Below are 22,187 nucleotides of genomic sequence, written 5' to 3'. Positions count from 1 at the left end.
ACATGTTTGAAAAATAGACACAGAATAAGATGATCCCAGTTGTAATAGGAGGAAAGTTGTGAAAATCCCCTGTAACTTTGGGTATTCAGAAATTGTCAAAGCTGTTTCATTACAGAGTATTTGTTATAGGCCAGATGCGGTGGCTCACACCTCTAATCCCAGCACTTTGGGAGGCCAAGGCAGGTGGATTACTTGAGGTCAGGAGTTTGAGACCAGCCTGGCCAACATGGCGAAACCCTGTCTCTACTAAAAAAACAAAAAATTAGCTGGGCATAGTGATGGGCACCTGTAGTCCCAGTTACTCGGGAGACTGAGGCAGGAGAATTGCCTGAACCTGGGAGGCGGAGGTTGCATTGAGCAGAGATCATGCCACTACACTCTAGCCTGAGCAACAGAGTGAGACTCCATCTCAAAAAAAAAAAAATCAAAGTATTTGTAATATACTGGGAAGTAGGCCAGTCAGCCTGACAAATAAACCAAGGTCCCAGCCGGGCACGGTGGCTCATGCCTGTAATCCCAGCACTTTGGGAGGCTGAGGCAGGCGAATCACGAGGTCGGGAGTTCAAGACCAGTCTGGCCAACATAGTGAAATCCCATCCCTATTAAAAATACAAAAAATTAGCCGGGTGTGGTTGCGGGTTCCTATAATCCCAGCTGTTAGGGAGGCTGAGGTAGGAGAATCGCTTGAACCCAGGAGGCAGAGGTTGCAGTGGCCGAGATGGTACCATTGCACTGCAGCCCAGGCAACAGTGTGAGACTCTGTTTGTTTGTTTGTCAAAAAAACAAACAACAACAACAGCCAAGGTCCTGCTAATACAGAATTATAATCCTATAACAGCACTGGTCACTCAGTTAATCCAACACAATGGAACCCTAAAAATACAGAAGCTTGCAGAAACTTTTAAATCAAATATCTTCTCAAAATGTGTTCCTTAAATTCAAAAATACTAGTAAGAATTATGTGTGGGCAGGGAGAACCAAAAGAAGGGAGGGGTTGGTTCATGGCCAAATATTAGTAAATTTAGGCAACTCTGGGTTAAGAAGGTTTAAAATGCTAATATTGTGTTACATTGTGGATTTTCAAGGCAGAGTTCAATATACTGTTTCTCCCAAATGTATTAACTAGGAAACCACAATATGTGCAGCACTGTATACATTTCATGAAACTGGTGTTCCATGGAACACACTCTGAAAAATATTCGACTGTGTCCATCCAGTAATTCCACCCTGAAGTTCCTGGCTGTAGTATAAATCTGCAGGTTATTTCATGCCTTGAAAGATAATCTAGTTGAAATATATTATTTACCCACAATAATACTTTCCAGGCTAACTTTAATGACAAGTTTCGTTTCATTTCTTTTGTCTATAATTTTGTCATGGAAGTAGCATTGGTTGTTTTCTACTCTTAGATGCTCTGAAAACTTGATGACACTTTAGGAATTTCAGAGACATTGGTGGATTAATTACTGTTTTCAGAACCACATCTAAAAGGTCATTATAACTTAACTAAAATTTTTAGCAGTGGAGTAGTTGAAAATATTATAGGAGTCATAGATTCTCCTAGTAGTCAATCACATATTTGTTCAGTTTTTAATTTATTCCACAGATATCTACTGGAAGCTTATTATTGGCCTGGTTTTGTGTTGGTTGGTATTTTTTTGCGTTATGAATTTTATTTTTATTTAGTTCATATTACTAGGGTGGTAACTTACTAGGTAATTGCTTAAATGTATAATAGAATCCAGGCAAGCTTAGAAAATTTAATGCTGCTTATATCACTGAAGTTTCCTTGGGCAGAAAATGTTTTAAAACCCCTGATTTTTTTTTTTAAATCCTCTTAATTTTTTTAAGTACACTGAGACATCATGAAATTAAAATGCTGGGCCGGGCGCAGTGGCTCAAGCCTGTAATCCCAGCACTTTGGGAGGCCGAGACGGGCGGATTACGAGGTCAGGAGATCGAGACCATCCTGGCTAACACGGTGAAACCCCTTCTCTACTAAAAAATACAAAAAGCGAGCCGGGCGAGGTGGTGGGTGCCTGTAGTCCCAGCTACTCGGGAGGCTGAGGCAGGAGAATGGCGTAAACCCAGAGGCGGAGCTTGCAGTGAGCTGAGATCCGGCCACTGCACTCCAGCCCGGGCGACAGAGCGAGACTCCGTCTCAAAAAAAAAAAAAAAAAAAAAAAAAAGAAATTAAAATGCTGATAGTTGATACCTAGATTATGTGGAACCTGGAAATGAATCCCAGATATTCTTATTCTGCTAATCTTTGCCTCTCACCTGGCAGTTGTTACCATGTGTCGTAAGTGAAATAAATAGAAGAAGAACCCCAAATTGGGAAAAAGGAAAAAAATACGGAAGGCAATCTCTTGAAGACTTAGAATTTAAGGTTTCTTATGTATCATTCCTATCTTTTGGCAATTTAAATTTAGCCAGGTGCAGTGGCTCACACCTGTAATCCCAGCACTTTGGGAAGCTGATACAAGAGGATTGCCTGAGCCCAGGGGTTCAAGACCAGCCTGGGCAACATGGCAAGTCTCTGTTTCTAAAAAACCATTTTTAATAATAATAAAAAATAATAACTACAGTTTTAGATTTCTGTTCAGAATCCAAAATAGTTTGAGTTGAAGAGTTTCAAATGCTGGTAATCTGGGGTTTTTTTTGTTTGTTTTTGTTTTTGAGATGGAAAGTCGCTCTGTCACCCAGGCTGGAGTGCAGTGAAGCGATCTCGGCTCACTGCAACCTCCGCCTCCTGGGTTCAAGCAGTTCTCCTGCCTCAGCCTCCCGAGTAGCTGAGACTACAGGCATACGCCACAACGCCTGCCTAATTTTTGTATTTTTAGTAGAGAAGGAATTTCGCCATGTTGGTCAGGTTGGTCTTGAACTCCTGACCTCAAGTGATCCGCCTGCCTCGGCTTCCCAAAGGGTTGGGATTACAGGCATGAGCCACCATGCCTGGCCCAAATGCTGGTTATCTAGTGATAGAACACCTGCAAGTCTCTGTCAGATTATCAGATTAAAGTTTGGCTCACAGTAGTCTCAGAGATCCTTGAAACCAACCTCAAGGAAAAAGGAGGGTGTTTTGTCTAAATCGTTACAATAGTGATATAGGGTAACCTTTATTTCCCTGGAATATACACGGAAATAGTTCTATAACTGATCTCCTGAAAACTGAAAATCATTTATCACTGTAACTGAGGCCTTGCTCTCATCTAAGTCTTCAGTAACTCAACCTTTATTAACATGTGGTAGATCAAAATAATGATAATATTCCTTCTGTTTTTTCTTCATATTGCCCTATCTAACATAGTCTTAGAATTTTAATGATCTGCAGCAGTTTATGGTCCAGTAGTTGTGGAAGGAAGAAGTATGCATCTGCCTCATTCATTTTTATCTCTATTAGCCTGGAAAGGACTTTGCCATCTGTTTTATTTCCCTCATTTCACAGATGAGGAAATGAAATCCAAAGGTTTCATCCCAAATTAGTGACAGGGCCAAGACTTGATAAGCCAGCTCTGATGCTCTTTCCTGGTTGCTAATCTTTTTCTAGCAATTTTCATGAAAATATTAGAGACCTAGATCTTTAGTGTAGAAACATATATTAGAGAGCTAGATCTTTAGTGTAGAAACATTTAAAAGCAGTATTAGCAGGGATAAAATATGACATTTAATTTCCTATTCTGTATTCTTCCTATGATGTCATCTCAGAAGGATGGCTTGTGCAAACTTAAGATTGTTAAGAACTGGAATTAAACCTGCTTCGTATATGTTTAAGCATTAGAAAAAGTTATTTGGAGTCTTTTCAATTACTTGAGTCGCGGATTAAACTTACTTTATGAGAAATTCACTGCCTACATCTGGTTCTAATTTGAGGGTTTCAAGTTTAATTTTTCCTTCTTTCAAACCTTTAGAAGGAGGAGGTACCATGTGCTGACTTTCACATGCTGTTTTTGCTTTAGCTGTGTCATTGTGAATTTATAAATATTCTACCTGTCATGTGTTAAATTTTTTGGTTCTAACTTTTCCTCTGCCTTGTTTTCTAGATTCACGGCCCTTCCACAGTACCTTCCACAATACCAGTGCTAATCAGACTGAGAGGTACTATACACTTATTACTCCTTTTTCCAGAAGTAAAATGAAGAAAATTTAAAATCTCTTAGGCCATTTAATTACATAAACTAAGTTAATTGAGCTTATCGGATTCTTCTTTGAGTAATAAATTTGGAATAATGATTAAAGTGGTTTTGTCATGAAGGCTATATCTCTTAAAGTTAATGTCTTCAATAGTTTTCTCTGATTAATTACACTATCCTCATGATAAAAATGGTTTGTATTTATTGATGTGAGGGTACACTATCATTTGACTTTATGAACTTGTGCACGCTTTGCTTATGGGGATTTTTCATTCCTAAATCTAACAGTTTAACAACATTTTGTTTCATATTAGTGTCTGTGTGTGTGTGCAATTTATAATACTCTTAGCTATTTTAAGTTTTAAAGCTGTTTTCTTCTGTATACATGTAAATGGTACACAGCTCTGTCGGAGTAAATTAATTGCTTCTTTTTTTTTCTTTTTCCTTTTTTTTTGAGACAGAGTTTCGCTCTTGTTGTCCAGGCTGGAATGCAATGGCACGATCTCGTCTCACTGCAACCTCTGCCTCCTGGGTTCAAGCGATTCTCCTGCCTCAGCCTCCTGAGTGGCTGAGATGACAGGCATGCGCCACCATGCCTGGCTGATGTTATATTTTTAGTAGAGACAGGGTTTCTCCATGTTGGTCAGGCAGGTTTCAAACTCCCGACCTCAGGTGATCCGTCTGCCTTGGCCTCCCAAAGTGCTGAGATTACAGGTATGAGCCACCACGCCCGGCCACGAGTTGATTCTTTACTTGACAGCAAGCAAAAGATTTCTGTTCTGACTCATTATTTTAATTTCAGTTTTCATGCTTATGATACGGAATATTCTACTTGAAGCATAATTCGGGTTCCTATAACTGCCCTGCAGTTTTTTCTGAGTTGCCTTTTCACAGAGGCATCAGTTATGATTCTGATTCAGAACCCTTGCAATGAATGCTTTTCTTTGCACTGCTTTTACAGCGTATTTGTTCTTTCTCCTTTCTAGAGCAGTGGTTTTCATACAATTTCCCCATTATCTGAAAAACAGACTGCTTTGTTTTGTAAACAACACATATGTAAATAAACTTTGTTGACAGGACCCCTTATGGTGCTGCTTCTGCCTGCCACCTGCCCTCTCACAGAGGCCCTAGAGGCAATCACTGCCATTCTGTGGGAAACGTCTAAAATAACTATTTTAGAACACCTAAGCAAAGTGTAGTATAAATGGATGCCTTTTCTATGTAACGGATTGTTTATTCGAATGCCCAGCTTTTTTTTTTTTTTTTTTTTTTGGAGACAGAGTCTTACTGTGTTGCCCAGGCTGGAGGGCGGTGGCACAGTCTCGGCTCACTGCAACTGCCATCTCCTGTGTTCACGCATGCCACCACACCCAGCTAATTTTTGTATTTTTTAGTAGGGACAGGGTTTCACCATGTTGGTGAGGCTGGTCTCGAACTCCTAACCTCGTGATCCACCTGCCTCGGCCTCCCAAAGTGCTGGGATTACAGGCATAAGCACCACACCCGGCCCAAATGCCCAGCATTTAAGAAAATCAGCCATTGCAAATTTCCTAAGTTAGAACATGTCCATCTTGGATGGACTTAGATTTTATGTAGCCTTCTCAAACAGGTAGATCAGTATATCTGAATCTACATAAAACTCCTAAAATTGATCTTTCAACACTCTGCCTCAATTCTGCCTGCTACTCAGTACGTTCCCTCCTAAAATTGAAGCTAGCTGCATGGACCAGTCCACAGTCCTGATTGTCCAGCATCCCAAAGGCTAGAAAAGAGTTGTGATCTCTACCGTTAAGGAACTTGGATATGTGGTCAGTCATAAGACTCCTTGGTTGGCAACTCCTATTAGCAAGTACACTGTCATTCTGCTACATATATGGGTTTCCTTTCAAGCACCCATTTGTTGCAAAGGAGTTTGTAGATTGAGTGCTATTGTAGATGAATAAATTCCATACAAAATAATTATCTAATAATTAACAGGCTCTTTTTAACATGAGATCACTGAAAACTCATAATTAAAACATTAAAAATGGGCCAGGTGGTAGCTCACACCTATAATCCCAGCACTTTGGGAGGTTGAGGTGGAAGGATTATGTGAAGCCAGGAGTTCAAAATCAGCCTGGACAACATAGCAAGACCCCATCTCTACAAAATATTAGAAAAATAGCCAGGCATGGTGGCATGTGCCTTCAGTCTCAGCTTACTCTAGAGTCTGAGGCAGGAAGATCACATGAGCTCAGGAGTTCGAGGCTGCAGTGAGCTATCATCACACCACTCAGAGCAAGACTCTGTCTCCAAAACAAACAAGTGAACAAAAAAACATTAGTGATGGATCTAAGGAAACTTAGCCAAGTTTTGATAACAGAACCTGGGCATTGTGGCATACTGTGTTCTATAAAAAGCCATTCAGCAACCTTCATCTATCTTTTATTCTGCTTCACATTTATTTAACTTCTGTAGTCCTTTTAAAAAGTCAATCTTGTTTTATTTAGTGTAACAGAAGAGAACTATAATTTCCCGCCACAAAGCCTCTTCAAGAAAGATTCTGAATGGAAGAGTGCAACAAAAGTCAGTCGTACATTCAGCTACATCAAGAATAAAATGTCCAGCAGCAAGAAGAGCAAAGTAAGTATCGCTGTGGGCATTGCTTGTGATCACCGTAGTCGGTCCTCAGTAGGATTCTGTCACAGCCTTTATACACGCCAAAACTGGTTATATCATGGGGACATAAATGAAAATAAATTTAGGATTACTCTCTGAAATCGTCTAATATGTAAAGGAAAACAATAAGAAAAATAACAAGAAGTGAAACTACCAGTTACTGAATTTTCACTATATGCTAAGTGCTTTCCATATATTATTTAACCCTTTCAACAGCCCTATCAGATAGGTATTATCTCTCTTTTCTAAAAGTGATGTACCTTACCAAGGATGCTCCTCTAACGTGAAGAAGTAGTTCAAACCAGATCTCTTTGGTTTCAAATCCCATCCTCTTAAACCACAGTGCTTAAATCTCAGTTCAAATGCAACAGAAGGATTTTATGCCAAGATCAAAGGATTGAAAATATTTACGTTTGGGTTTAGAGGGATTCTAATTAGGAGCATTTAGAACATATTCTCTTAGTGCTTAAGAGATTAAATAAATATTTAAACCAAGTGTGTGAGAGTGTGTGTGTGTGTGTGTGTGTGTGTGTGTGTGTGTGTGTGTATAGAGGGTTCCACTCTTTTATCACCCAGGCTGGAGCACAGTGGTGTTCATAGCTCACTGCAGTCTTGAACTGCCAGGCTCAAGCAATCTCCTGCCTTGCACCTTAGCCTCCCAAGTAGCCAGGACTACAGTCATGCGCCATCATGCTGAGCTATGTTTAAATTTTTTTGTAGAGATGAAATCTTGCTGTTTTTTCCAAGCCGGTCTAACTCCTTACCTCAGGCATTCCTCCTGCTGCAGCCTCTGAAAGCACTGGGTGTGATCCACCGTGCCCAGCCTAAAGTAACATTTTTTATCTAGTTATTTTTTACATGCTCATGGGAATCTTCAAAATCTAAAAGTAAAAGAATGAAAATCTCCTGTAATAACCCCACTTAGCGATAACTATGCTTAATGTTTTGGTTTATGTATTTCTAATGTTTTTTAAAATGTATTTTCAAAAGAAAGGGAGAAAAGAAGTTCACTTTCTTATACTGATTCCCAGTGCTAAACCAAAACTGATTCTATTTCAAGTCCGTGGGGGAAAATCTTTTCGCCTCTCATACCCTATTTGTCTACCCACAACACCCTCTAACAAAATAAAGACATAGATAAATAAAAATTTGAAATCAGTTAAGGAACTCTTGCAAGCAATCACTGTGTGTGTGCACGCGTGCGTGTGTGTGTGTGTAGTATATACATGCATAGATATATACACACATGTACATACATGCATACTTAGAAGTCAGGGGATAAATAAACATTGAATTCAATAATACTGCCATAAAAGGGCATCGCCTCCTCCCTCACAAAACAAGGTGCACTAAGCTTTTCAAACCCTCAGTTCAGTGGGCTGATGGACATATAGCCAAAGTATTTTACCATGTTTTGTAAGATCTCTTGGTTTAGCAAATACATTCAGAGAAATTTTTCCACAAAACCTGCCACAAGAATTGTTTTCTCTTCATTTCTCCTGTCCAAGTACAGAATGGAGAGAAAGTAGGCAATCAGGGAGGGATGCAAAGAGTCTAGCAAATTATTTCTAGCATAATCACACATTCAAGTATTAACTTCAGACTCAGCCTTGTTTTATAATTCAAAAAAAAAATGAAGGTCAAAGAGGGTGGAATGCTTTACCAGTATTCTACATATTTACATATTGGCAGCCAGGCTTAAAATAGAGCCTTACCTATTTTACTTACCACTGCTGGCTTGGATAATAGTTAGTATCAGCAAAAGAAAATCCCCTTGGATAGATCAATATAAATTAGCCAAATATTATTAAATGACTTGTGTAGTCTTAGCATTCCTCTAAGTGTTAACAGGCACCTAAGAGAACTAAAGCTCATAGTCATGACCTTGAAAAACTTTATGGTATACTTTGGATGCATTCAAAATGTTTTTGTTGTTTTTTACTTTGCTTTTGAACTGCCGAATCTTGTCTTCAAACAAGCTTTTCATGGAAGACCAATAAATAAGTGGAGATTCCCCCTTTCTAGCCATCTCCCCAATGTCATGGAGTTTTAGAACAGAGCAGTGAATTCACTGATCTCATGGATGAGGTAAAACACACACACAATGGGGAAAAAAAACAATGTAAGATGGAATTTAGAAACTGGACCCTGACCTTTAAAAAAGTCTCATCCTGGCCTCCTTGTTTTACGGACTGAGGCACAGAGACATATGCTTCAAGTCACACAACCTCCTATGATCTGACTTCCAGGAAGTAGTACTCATCATTTTGTGTTTAAACAAAATGTTACCATACAGTATAATTTTTTTATTTTAACTTTTTAAATCTGAAAGGACTGGAGTTTGCTAGGAGGGGATGAGCAGAAAGGACAGGAGAAAACATACTTTGTGTTAGACTGAAATCTGTGATCACTGGTAGAAACTGTTTAGTGTCAGTTGATCTCTTGCCTCTGATCATCTCCTTTGTCAAAATGACAACACTCTTTTGCAATTGAGATTGGTTCCTCTTTCAGACTTGGCTTCAAGATTTGATCTCTTGGGGCCATGCTGTGTTTAGCAGTGGAAACTCAAAAAATTACAAATTCATAACCCTAGATTGTAGTCCATTTCCCATTACTGAGTGTTTAGAGTGTCCTAGTGGCAACTGTAAGTCACCTTTTATAGTGAGTTGTTATTAGCTCACTTTTAAATAAAATTGGAACAGCTTGGCTTTTGTCAATGTAGCAAAAGATGATTTTTTAAAAGTGTGGGGCGGGGCACAGTGATACACACGTGTAATCTCAGAACTTTGAGGCTGAGATGAGAAGATCACTTGAGACCAAGAGTTCAAGGTCAGTCTGGGCAGTATAGTGAGATCTCATCTCTACAAAAAACTGTAAAATTAGCTGGGCGTAGTGGTGCACACCTGTAGTCCTAGCTACTCAGGAGGCTGAGGCAAGAGGATCAGAGCCCAGGAGTTCAAGGCTGCAGTAAGCTGTGTGCACTCCACCTGTACAATGGAGCGAGATCCTGTCTCTTAAAAAAAAAAAAAAGAGAAAGGAAAGAAATAGAGGAAAAGCAGTATGTTTTGTGTTAAATACCCTCACTATGCTATGTATCTGCATAGCATTCTACCATGCAGAAGTAATTTATTTTCTAAATGGTAACATAAAAATTAATGAATATTAAATTTTGTTAGCATAGTGATGCTAACTCTAATCTTGTTCTTAACTATTGAATAATGTTACTTCTCCATAATGTTAACAAGTTGAAAGTGCTACTATGGATATTGACACTGATTTTTCTGTGAAAATCACAAATCTTTCAGTTTTCCAAAATTATTATATTCATTATTTATTTTTTTTTGAGGCGGAGTCTTGCTCTGTCGCCAGGCTGGACGCAGTGGCCGCGATCTCAGCTCACTGCAAGCTCCCGCCTCCCCGGGTTCCGCCATTCTCCTGCCTCAGCCTCCCAAGTAGCTGGGACTACAGGCGCCCGCCACCTCGCTCCGGCTAGTTTTTTGTATTTTTTAGTAGAGACGGGTATTCACTGTGTGTCGACCAGGATTGGTCTCGATCTCCTGACCTTGTGATCCGCCCATCTCAGCCACCTCCCAAAGTGCTGGGATTTACAAGGTTTGAGCACCCGCCAAGGCCCAAAATTATTTTTTAAATAGATGCTGTGAGAGACCATCTGATCCAATTGTTTTATTAACCCACCATTCAATAAAACTAGACCTACATCTTTTAAAGGAAAAATTAAAAGCATCTACTGAATATGATACTAAAATGCCACCTGTAACTCAGAAAATTGTCTAAGGATTATTTGAAAATGTCTGCTTTCCTTTTGCATGATATATATGTGTCTTTATGAAAATAGGTTATAGTGATTAACCTAGATATATTCCATTCAGTTGTATAGTTGTGATGATACACAGTTCTTAAACATGTCCAAAGAAGGCAAAAGCCAGTAGGCAGTAAACTGTTCACATTCCTAGGAGGGTAACATAGTTTGTCTGGGGTACTGGGTTTTGTATATAAAACTTAAAAAATTGAGTCCTTGATCCTATGTCCTTTTGAGAATTATCACCGACTGGCATAAGTGATTAGATTAAATATATTGTATGTTTTCGTTGAAGATGGGGGCCTAAACAGGAAGTAGAACAGGAAGACCGGCAGTTTCTGCTTTTGTCTTAGTATCTTTGAGAGATAGTGCTGTTTCCTGCTAAGTAATTTTGCATGTTACAGAGTATTTAAACACTCATATGCATGATGTTCGAGTTCACAAAGGGAGTGGAATGACCCTCTTTAAACCATCCTATCGCACTGGTTTTCTTTTTTCTAAACTGCAATTACTTTTGCACCAACCTAATACTACACTTTCTTCTTTGTAAACAAGCAAGAGGTGGTTAGAAATGTTTTAGACAAATCTATTTGATTTGAAGTAGGTATTTTTGAGTGCACGGGTTAAATTCCTGCACAGCTGCAAGTATATACTACATGACTTTGTAACAGGAAATTCAGTTAAAGCTCCTAGGTCCTGTGGTCTGTACGAAAAAGAGCTGTATCCATTAGCCTTTCAGAAGTGCCTCCTAGAGTAGTGTTTACAAAGACTTAATGTTAAATGTAATTCTCATTCCTTCTTTGATTAAAGATCTGTAACATGACAGTTGTTTGATCATATCATGTTTTCACAGTTGTCCAGAGTGTTCTTTTTATTGTAATTACATGTATAAAGGGATATTTTTGGAAAAGTGAAGAGTCACCTTTGATAGTGTTCTAGTGCAGTTGTTACCTGCATCTATCCCTGTTAAATACCATTAGCCTGTTTCCCCAGCACACAGCTAAAGCATTTTGCCAGTTGTTAAACATGGAAAAGTCAAACTTCAGAAAAAAACTAGTCACCACTTTACCACAGGCAACTTCACTAAAAAGTTTTCTTAGGAAACTCACTGCATTTTATAAAATGAGGAGTCTATTTTAAAATAGATAAGATGCGTTCCTTAACTTCCCATGTAAAAACTGGGCCCAAACCTTGCCAGAGTTCTTATATTGCAGCTTAAGCACTGTCCACACACACTGTTTTTGGAGGGAACGGGGTTTTGTTTCATTTCCTGTATCTTTTGTAACAAGGGTTGTTGGCTTTACCAGCAGCATTCAAACAGTTAAGACTGTCTTAAGGAAACAAGCAGTCTCAGCCCTCCCTCCTTCCCTTTCTCAACCAGTCTCTGGCTTCCTCTTACGGTTTCACTAATGGCAGCTCAAAGCTGCTGAGCTCTACCTTGACGGCATGCACCCCCGCTTCTGTGAGAGCTCGTTTCCTGGCATGGGGGTCGAATCATGTCGATAAAATGGGGTCGGTTTCATGAAGTACCCCACATAACAGTGAGATTCATAGGACCAAAGCATGGGGAGGTAAGAGCCTGACTTCTTTAAAACACTAAATTCTAGTAAACACAGAAAGAGCCAGTGGAGTTGGTTGTTTTGTTTTGTTTCTGTCCTGGAAAGAACTAGCTTGGATTGTTGCAAAGGGAAGCTATTTCTTATTCAGGTTTGAGGAACATTGCAAGGCTTGAGAGGATAAACTGGTTGCCATAAAAAGATTTTTTAAATGATTGAAGTATGCTTTAACTTTCCTGAGCAAAAAAAAAATCATGCTTTTCCATTTAACATTTTATGCATGGAAAAACCTTTAGCAAAATTTAGTTAAAAGAAAGAAATTATTTGAAAACCCCAATTTAGTTGTTATTATTAAAGTTTTATGTACTTTAGCGGTTACCAATTTTCACTCAGAACAGCTTCCTGTTTTGTAAAGTGGAGGAGTTTTTCTCCCTTCCTCTCTCATTATTTTTTATAATTCAAAAGTGTAGTAATTTGGCTCTTAGATATTCATGATATGTATTTGATTAGCAAAAGACTTCACATGAATCATAGATGTAGCAATTATTTACCATTTCATTACAGTGGATGGGTTCTGAACAGAAAGTCAGAAGACTTGTGTTCCCATTTTGACTGTGCTGATCATCTGTTGTGTGATCTTTTGCAAGTCAACCAACCTCTTCAGTCCCTGGCAGCATAGTGCACTGTATGAGAGCTGAGCTTTACAGTCAGCCCGATCTGAATCTTAATTTCAGCTTGAGCAGTTACTGGCGTGTGGCCTCAAATGCGTTATTAAATATCTCTAAGCTTCAGTCTCTTCAGATGTAAAATGGAGATAGTACCTAGTACTTAATTCATTGGGTTGCTGTGAGAAAATACATGTAAATTGCCTATTACGGTGCTTAGCACATAGTAACTGTTCAGATTTTTAGCGGTTATTTATTATCTTTATCCTCTACATTGGAAAATGGGAAGCATAACGCTCACCCTGCCCACTTCAGAGTCATTGAGTCACATGAAATGATGTATGTAGAAGACAGTGATTCAAAATGTAAGGCATTTAGTAATTGTCATGATCACTGACTTGGGACACCCATTTTCCTGGAATTTTTTTAAAGACATAACAATAGTACTGGCAATAGGTAAAACCTCCTACCTTGTGAATGGTAGTTCTTTGTAGTCCAATTGGTTTGAAAGGAAATTATTTCATTGATACTAATTAGCCAGCCAGGTACTCTGCCAAACAGTGCTTAAAGGACCTTTTAGGAAGAGCATGGTTATGTCCCCATGGTCCTGGCCTCCTAAGGATGGTGTCCACCTGAAATGTCCCTGACTGCTTTAGATATGTAATTAAGGACCCAGTATTCATCAGTCGTTCTGCAGGTTTTCAAGGTTTGAATTCCTTTCCATTCCTCTTCATGACTGTATAAGCTTTGATAACAACCTCTCTTCGATTGAGGCTTGATGTCATATGAGTCCTCTGCTTTCAGTCTGTCTCTAGAACATTTCTGACATTCCTGCATTATTCTTGAGGTGACATGGCCAAGGTATTCTGGCACTTAGAGCTCCTGACTCCCAGCCCGTGCCCCCACTGGTCACCCAGTCTGATCTCTCCTTTGCTGGTGTCCCCTGCGCTTTGTACCTGGCCTGGTTATGGCTTGCTCAGTAAGTAGAAGCACCTGGGCAGTGACTGGGCACACAGGAAGCACAAGATGAGTATCAGTTTCTGTTGCCACTCTGACAAGTGAGGGAAGACCACAGGAAAGAAAGGAACTTCACAAAAGAGGTCAGAGAGCACGGCTTAGGAAGGTTATCTTTCCAACCTAGGGACATGCCTGCTTTTCCTGCCTTCCTGCACCTCTAGGTACTCAGGGTAGGGGAGTGAACTACTAAGCCTTGGGACTTCCTTTCCCTAGTACTCTGTTTTCTTAAAGGAAGTGACCCTGTTGGTAACTAGCTTGAGGAATGACAAAGGTGGCTTTTGAGAAAAATTATTAACAAGGCTCCTTCCTGTCATCTGTGCATTCTCCTATCCTCCGTGCCCTGCACCGTTATCCTTTAGCCACTCCCCAATTTCTTCTATCTTCCCTGCTCACATCAAAACTTCCGTTCCATTACTGCAAGCAATACCTTTCTATGTTGGCTTAGGAGAATAATGAGCTAATGAAACTCATTTCCAGTAAATTATGAGTAATTAATAATATTGCTAAGTGTTACTGTGTATTCAGTTTGTGCCAGGCACTGTGCAAAATGCTTTAGAAATGTATTATCTCACCTAATTCTCATATGTTTTAAAAAACGTATGAGATGGGTACTTTTGTGATTATTCCCATTTGACAAATGAGAAAACTGAGGCTCAGAGAAATAATTTACCCAGGGTCACACCATTACCAAGTAGTAGTAGTAGTAGTGGTAGTGGTGGTGTTGGTGTTGGTGGTCATGGTAGTAGTAGTAGTAGTACCCTGAATCTGAACCAAGGTCTGATACCATTATCCGTATTCTTAACCACTGTGTGGTTTTCCAGTCTCCCCCTCTTATCAGTCTCTTCTTGCCAGTTTGAAAATTAGGCCAAAGTTAATATTTATAAACCTTAAAATTCTAATTAGCAGAAACTGAAAATGTATATGTGGGGCATATTTATGTTTCTAACTAAAGTAAAGGAGGAAACTTCATAGGTACTCCCTCACTTAGTGATATGCGATTGATGTGAGAAAGTTAGAGAGGAGCCTCGGCAATTTTTCATGCCACCCAGGCATCTTTCTCTCCCTCAGGCCAATCCCAGAATTGCTACCACCCTTTCTTCTGCCTTCTGCCTAAAGCTGACCTCTCTTCCTGTGTGGACTGTGCTGTAGCTTGCTGAGGAAGGACTGTGCTGAGGCATCAGAACCCCTCCTTGCAGTGCTAGTCCTTGGGCATTGTGTCTATCGGTAGAAGTAACCAATGGATAAGCCACTTTCAGAACTGTTCAGCCTGCCCAGTTTTCATGTGAATTTTCTAATGTAGCTTGCATGCCAACACCTTAATTAAAAAAAAAAAAGCACACACACACACACACACTTTGCCCAGAACTTTCTCACTCTTATCCAAAATAGTCACCAGCCACTGTTGACCACATGCCATCTGGGTGCCCAGGTAAGGAGAAGGCCCTCCAGTGTTTAATTGACTGTGGATTCTTTTCTTTTCTTCGGCAGGAAAAGGAAAAAGAAAAAGATAAGATTAAGGAGAAGGAGAAGGATTCTAAAGACAAGGAGAAAGATAAGAAGACTCTCAACGGGCACACTTTCAGTTCCATTCCTGTTGTGGGTCCTATCAGCTGTAGCCAGTGTATGAAGCCCTTCACCAACAAAGATGCCTATACTTGTGCAAGTAAGAGACGTGCTTCTTCCTCTCATAAGATGGAACTCTCTTGGCTCAGGAAAGCTCATTTCTAGTTTCCTGTCCACCCCACTCCTTATCTGTTCCTCATTTATGTGGAGAAGTAACCCTTTTTATATCTTTCTTTAGACATGATAAAAGAAAGACATTCTAGATATATAACATACAGCTTATGTTTTTTTTTTTCCAGACAACCCCAATTTCAAATACACAGTCAAGTTAAGATGGTTCAACTTAGTTTTTTAACTTGACAATGGTTCAAAAGCAATACACATTCAGTATAAACTGTCTACCCGTACACTCATTTTGTTTTTCACATTTAGTGCAATAGTCAGTAAATTACATGAGCTAGTCAACACTTTATCATAAAACTGGCTTTGTGCTAGATAATTTTGGCCAACTATAGTCTTAAGTGTTTTGGACATGTTTAAGATAGGCCAGGCTAAGCTATGATGTCCAGAAAGTTAGGTGTATTTAAATGCATTTTTGACTTAGAGTATTTTCAACTTACCACGGGTTTATGTGGATGTAGCCTCATTGAAAGGATGAGGAGCATCTGCACTCTGTTCTATGATCTCTAAACCACTCCACATTTTAAAAGTCAGTGTCAGCATCAAAATTACCCATAGCCCCAAACCCTAAAGCTACTCAGTGGTCTTTTGTTAGATCATATGTGCTCATTTTTATTCTATTACTTTGGTGTATGTTTCAACCATTACCAACATTAAGCCATAGTGACTGCCAAGGGAGAGCACCTCCATGCACAGAGACATTCTATGCTGATCTGCTGAAAGCCAGGTCTGCTAACTGAGCATTGTTCCTGGTTTTGATAAGACACTCTCAGGAGTTGCTTAACTTTTTCTGTACAAAACGAGATAAAAAGTATCTTAGGTGTCGTGAGCCACATGGTCTCTGTCACAATTCTTGAACTCTGCAGTTGCAGCGCAAAAGCAGCCATAGACAATACATAAACCAATGAGTGTGATTCCAATAAAACTTCACTTACAGATACTGAAATTTGAATTTCATAAAATTTTTGTTATGTAATAATTTGATTTTTTTCTTTTTTTTTTTGAGATGGAGTTTCACTCTGTCGCCCAGGCTGGAGTGCAGTGTTGCAATCTCGGCTCGCTGCAAGCTCCGCTTCCCAGGTTCACGCGATTCTCCTGCCTCAGCCTCCCGAGTAGCTGGGACTACAGGTGCCCATCACTGCACCCAGCTAATTTTTTTGTATTTTTAGTAGAGACAGGGTTTCACCATGTTAGCCAGGATGGTCTCGATCTCCTGACCTCGTGATCTGCTCATCTCTGCCTCCCGAAGTGCTGGGATTGCAGGTGTGAGCCACCGCACCCGGCCAATTTTTTTATTTTTAAAAACTATTTACAATGTAAAAATTATTCTTAGCTCATGGGCTATACAAAAATAGGCTTCAAGCCACATTTAGCCCACAGACCATAATTTGCACATTTTTGCTCTAAGGCATTGCATTTCAAATTTTGTCAGTGTACAGATCAAAAGTAGTATTTGTAGAGCATACCAGGGTAAATCAAGGAGGCTACTTGTGGTCAGAGGTGAGTTCCAGCCAGCCCAGGCCCAGCCCAGTCACCCAGAAGACTGAGGCAATTAACCTGATACTATACCTATAACCAATTCAGACAAAATAGTAACGAATTCAGATGTCAAGAAGCAACTCTCAGACCATGATGTCCTGAAATCTTGTTTTCAGTCATTTATGTTGGATATCCCAAGTAATTTCTTACTAAAAATAGTTAACTTACTCGTTAAGTTGCCCAGGCTAGTCTTGACCTCCTGACATCAAGTGATCTTCCTGGCTTAGCCAGCCTCCTGAGTAGCTGGTATTTAGGCATGCACCACTGTGCCTGGTAGAAATTTGAAATGTTTAAAAGTATGTTTGGGCGAGGCGTGGTGGCTCACACTGTAATCATAGCACTTTGGGAAGCCGAGGCGAGCGGATCACCTGAGGTCAGGAATTCGAAACCAGCCTGGCCAACATGGCAAAACCCCGTCTCTATTAAAAATACAAAATTAGGCCGGGCGCGGTGGCTCAAGCCTGTAATCCCAGCACTTTGGGAGGCCGAGACGGGCGGATCACGAGGTCAGGAGATCGAGACCATCCTGGCTAACACGGTGAAACCCCGTCTCTACTAAAAAAAAATGCAAAAAAACTAGCCGGGCGAGGTGGCGGGCGCCTGTAGTCCCAGCTACTCGGGAGGCTGAGGCAGGAGAATGGCGTAAACCCGGGAGGCGGAGCTTGCAGTGAGCCGAGATCTGGCCACTTCACTCCAGCCTGGGCGACAGAGCAAGACTCCGTCTCAAAAAAAAAAAGAAAAAAAAAATACAAAATTAGCTGGGCGTGGTGACACATGCCTGTAACCTCAACTACTTGGGAGGCTGAGGCAGGAGAATCTCTTGAACCTGGAAGGGGGAGGTTGCAATGAGCCGAGATCATGCCACTGCACTCCAGCCTGGGCAACAGAGTGGGACTCCATCTCAAAAAAAAAAAAAAAAAAAAAATGTGTATTTGGACAGATTGGAACATACTTCTATGATGATTTCCACTCACTTTCTTGCATGGAAGAGGAGTGGAGTTCCAGCTAGCACACAGCCCACAGCCTGTCTAATCTGTGCTACAGTTCCTGTGACTTTTTGAAATGATTGACTTTATGACACACATTCATGTAAAATGATTTTTATGGATGTTATAGCCCCAAAGTAGTCAGCAACACTATTTGTTTTACTGTCCTGTTTTTTCAAAAGTAACAAAAAGCCATGAGAGCTCTCACCCAAATCCTTATGCATCCCTGTGGGCAGATCACACACATTAATATCATCCTTCGTTTGTGACTTACCAGACCATTGAGAGCCACTACCACATAGTAGTAATTTCATGTAACCTCTAGGAAACAAGAGACTATCACTATTCAGTATTCCTCCAGTGTTTATTTTGGAACCCAGGTTCTAATAGGACTCTTTTCTGGGACACCAGTTGAAGGTCTGTAGTTTAGTTTTTTAGCCACTGGACACAGCCTCTTAGTACTGGAATAACCTGGTTGCCTAGAGCAGTAGTCACCAAGCACTTTCTAGCATGTTCACCTATTATTAAAACATTTTTAGCATACTTACATAGGATACATACACAACATAAAAAAATACATACAAGTCCTACTATGCCATACTTTCAAAGAGCTCATTCTAAAAAGAAGAGATGTCTCAGAATTGCCATTTTCTTGTTTTCTGGTTAGTTATTAGTATGATTACTGTTGTCTTTGATTCATGACTTCTTTGAAGGAATTTGTGTAACTCTCTTCATTTTCATTTGATTTTAGTTGAAACCAGGTAATATAATCCATAAGCCCACTTTATTGGGCACCTGTACGTTTCCATTAATCACAGTATACTGAAAGTAAACAAATGTGGATTATGCATGCCTAGCCCACCTGCTGAGTGGAGAACACCCCACTCCCTTGAGAAACCTCTAGTGTCACATATAAAGTGAGGCTGCCTATGACTGAGCGAGGCACCTACCTATCAGTTAGACGTTAACTCAATATTTCTTCTACCTTAAGAAGTCAACTTAAATAAGAGCTGTAAAATCTTCCTCCTGTGTTCCGAGGGATTGTTTTTTTCATCACTCCTTGCAATGTGCCAGTTCTTCTTTTGGGGAGCACTGATCTCAGAAAAACGGGAAGAGGCTATATTTCTTGATTGGCAGTATGAAACTAATATTCAGGGAACTTCATCAGTAAAGCAGACTAGATACCTGCCTTCTGCTATAAAATATAAAATGCTAGATAAAATATATATTTAAAATATTAATACATAGCTGAACCTGCCAAATAGAAAATCCCTGAGGGAACTCAGAGCAGTAAAGAGCATGACCCCTCATTTGGGGGTCAAGATATATGACCTCAGGGTATGTAGTGGGAGCCGGAACTGAGGCCCCTGTATAAGAAACGCTGTTTTAAGACTAACATCCATGATGAAGGGCTTTGAAAAATTCTACCTGCTGGCCTTCAGAAGCAGAAAGGAACCTTGCAGTCTCCTCAGGACCCTGAGTGAGAATTGATGAATCTGGAGTCCAAGTTTACACTGTCTGTATGTGCTGGAACTTCAGGCTAAGAAACTTTCACAAGAGGTTTCATGAAATTCCAGTTTAGGAATGACAGATCCTTGAGGGACCCAGCTTGTAGCAGATGTAGAACTGCTCCATTGGGTTAGGTTGACAAAACAGTATACCCAAGACTACCACAAGAGGGAAAAATCCTGTGAAGCTGAGCTCACGATAAAAGATACATAGATGCCACATAAGGAAGTAAACCACCGTGAGGAAGAATTAGGAGATATACAAGCAAGAGATGTTGAAAATCACTAAAAGGGGCCAGGTGTGGTGGCTCACGCCTGTAATCCCAGCACTTTGGGAGGCTGAGGCGGGCAGATCACAAGGTCAGGAGTTCAAGACCAGCCTGACCAACATGGTGAAACCCTGTCTCTACTAAAAATACAAAAATTAGCCAGGCATAGTGATGTGCGCCTGTAATCCCAGCTACTCAGGAGGCCGAGGCAGGAGAATCTCTTGAACCCAGGAGGCGGAGGTTGCAGTGAGCTGAGATCGTACCACTGCATACCAGTCTGGGCGACAGAGCGAGACTCTGTCTAAAAAAAAAAAAAAACAAAAACAACAACAACAACAACAAAAAAACCGATTAATACTAAAAGGATGAAACAAATGGAATCTATAATGGAAAAAAAAGATGTAACAACTAATGGGTAGATTTAAAAACAGCTGAGTAAAACTTCAAGCATGGAAATAGTCACTGAAAGGTATTCATGGATTTTTTTCAAATATTTCAGCATATTGTCCTGATTTATAATTGTTTATAAAGGAAGAAAATGGCTTCTACTCTGTTGTCTGCATTAGTAAGGGGAGAGCTTCAGTCTAGAAAATCTTAATGACTTCACACTGGATTTATTTTTTACATTTAATTATCAATAATTATACCCTTAAGTCCTTGAACTTACATGAAGTCAGTCAACAAAGTTCATGTTTGTCAACAAATATTTATTGAATATCAGTATAAGCCAGGCACCCACAGTGGCTTAAAAAAAAAAAAGGAATTCTAGAGTATGATCCTTGGTACTTATTTATTGTAACATTGTTTATATTCTGGAAAAATTGAAAGCAATTTAAATATTCATCAATAAAATATAGTATATTTTGTGTAGCATATAGATGGATAGGCTGATACTAAATAGAGAATATAGGGGCCAGGCGTGGTGCCTCACGCCTGTAATCCCAGCACTTTGGGAAGCCGAGGCAGGCAGATCACTTGAGGTCAGGAGTTGGAAACCAGCTGGCCAACATGTTGAAACCCCATCTCTACTGAAAATACAAAAATTAGCCGGGCATGGTGGTGGTGCCTGTAGTCCCAGCTACTCGGGAGGCTGAGGCAGGAGAATTGCTTGAACTTGGGAGGCAGAGGTTGCAGTGAGCCAAGATCTAGCCACTATACTCCAGCTGGGAGACAGAGCAAGACTCCGTCTCAAAAAATAAATGAAAAGAGAGAACATAGGACAGATCAGAGGTTGCCAAACTTTTTCTGCAAAGGAACCAACGGTATGTTAGGCTTTGCAGCCCATCAGGTCTTTGTCATGACTACTGGACCCTGTCCTTGTAGCACAAAAGCAACCATAGACAATGGATGTGACTGTGTTCCAATAAAAAATTTATTTACAGGCCTGGCACGGTGGCTTATGCCTGTAATCCCAGCACTTTGGGAGGCCTAGGTGGTTAGATCACTTGAGGTCAGGAGTTTGAGACCAGCCTGGCCAACATGGTGAAAACCCATCTCTACTAAAAATACAAAAATTAGCCAGGCATGGTGGTGCACGCCTGTAATCCCAGCTACTTGGGAGGCTGAGTTGGGAGAATCACTCGAACCCAGGAGGCAGAGGTTGCAGTGAGCCAAGATTGAGCTGCTGCACTCCAGCCTGGGCAACAGATCGAGACCTTGTCTCAAAAAAAAAATTTACAAAAATAGGCAGTGGGCCTAATTCAGCCCAAGGACCATAGTGTGCCAAGCCCTGGGAGATATCTGCAGGTACAGACAGAGCTCTCCAAGACATTTTGATGAGTTGAAAAGTCAGTAAATACAACAGTATATACAGCATGATCCCAGTTTATGGAAAACAGTAGTTTATATAAATTTACAAAAATAGGCCAGGTGCGGTGGCTCACACCTATAATCCCTACACTTTGGGAGGCCAAGGCAGGTGGAACACCTGAGGGTCAGGAGTTCGAGACCAGGCTGGGAAACATGGTGAAACCCCAACTCTAATAAAAAACAAAAAATTAGCCGGGCATTGTGGTGCACGTCTGTAATCCCAGCTACTCAGGAGGCTGAGGCAGGAGAATCGCTTGAACCCGGGAGGCAGAGGTTGCAGTGAGCCGAGATCGCATCACTGCACTCCAGCCTGGGCAACAAAAGTGAAACTCTATCTATTAAAAAAAAAAAAATGTACAAAAATATCTCAAAGGCTATACACCAAACTGTTATAAATCTGAAAAAAAAGAGAAATAAGGAGAAAAGGAGTTGAAGAGGACTCTTTATTTTATTCTTTTATATTGTTTGAATTTTTTTTTTTTTT

The 22,187-nt window shown here is 40.2% G+C and overlaps 1 protein-coding gene across 13 annotated transcripts in view; it reads left to right on the top strand.

Moving 5' to 3' along the window:
- AKAP13 (A-kinase anchoring protein 13) overlaps positions 1–22,187 on the top strand; it is a 377,174-nt gene that overhangs the window by 306,969 nt on the left and 48,018 nt on the right. For all 13 annotated transcript variants that reach the window (XM_017860016.1, XM_017860015.1, XM_017860018.1 and 10 more), the window contains 3 exons: positions 4,044–4,098; positions 6,623–6,755; positions 15,338–15,512. In XM_017860016.1, the coding sequence (XP_017715505.1) occupies positions 4,044–4,098; positions 6,623–6,755; positions 15,338–15,512 (363 nt within the window). The remainder of the gene's footprint in view (positions 1–4,043; positions 4,099–6,622; positions 6,756–15,337; positions 15,513–22,187) is intronic.

The sequence above is a fragment of the Rhinopithecus bieti genome, unplaced genomic scaffold, assembly GCF_001698545.2.
Source record: "Rhinopithecus bieti isolate Rb0 unplaced genomic scaffold, ASM169854v2 scaffold_52883, whole genome shotgun sequence".
NCBI lineage: Eukaryota > Metazoa > Chordata > Mammalia > Primates > Cercopithecidae > Rhinopithecus > Rhinopithecus bieti.
Note: the sequence above shows the minus strand (reverse complement) of the source record. Positions and strands in the feature narration are given on the sequence as shown.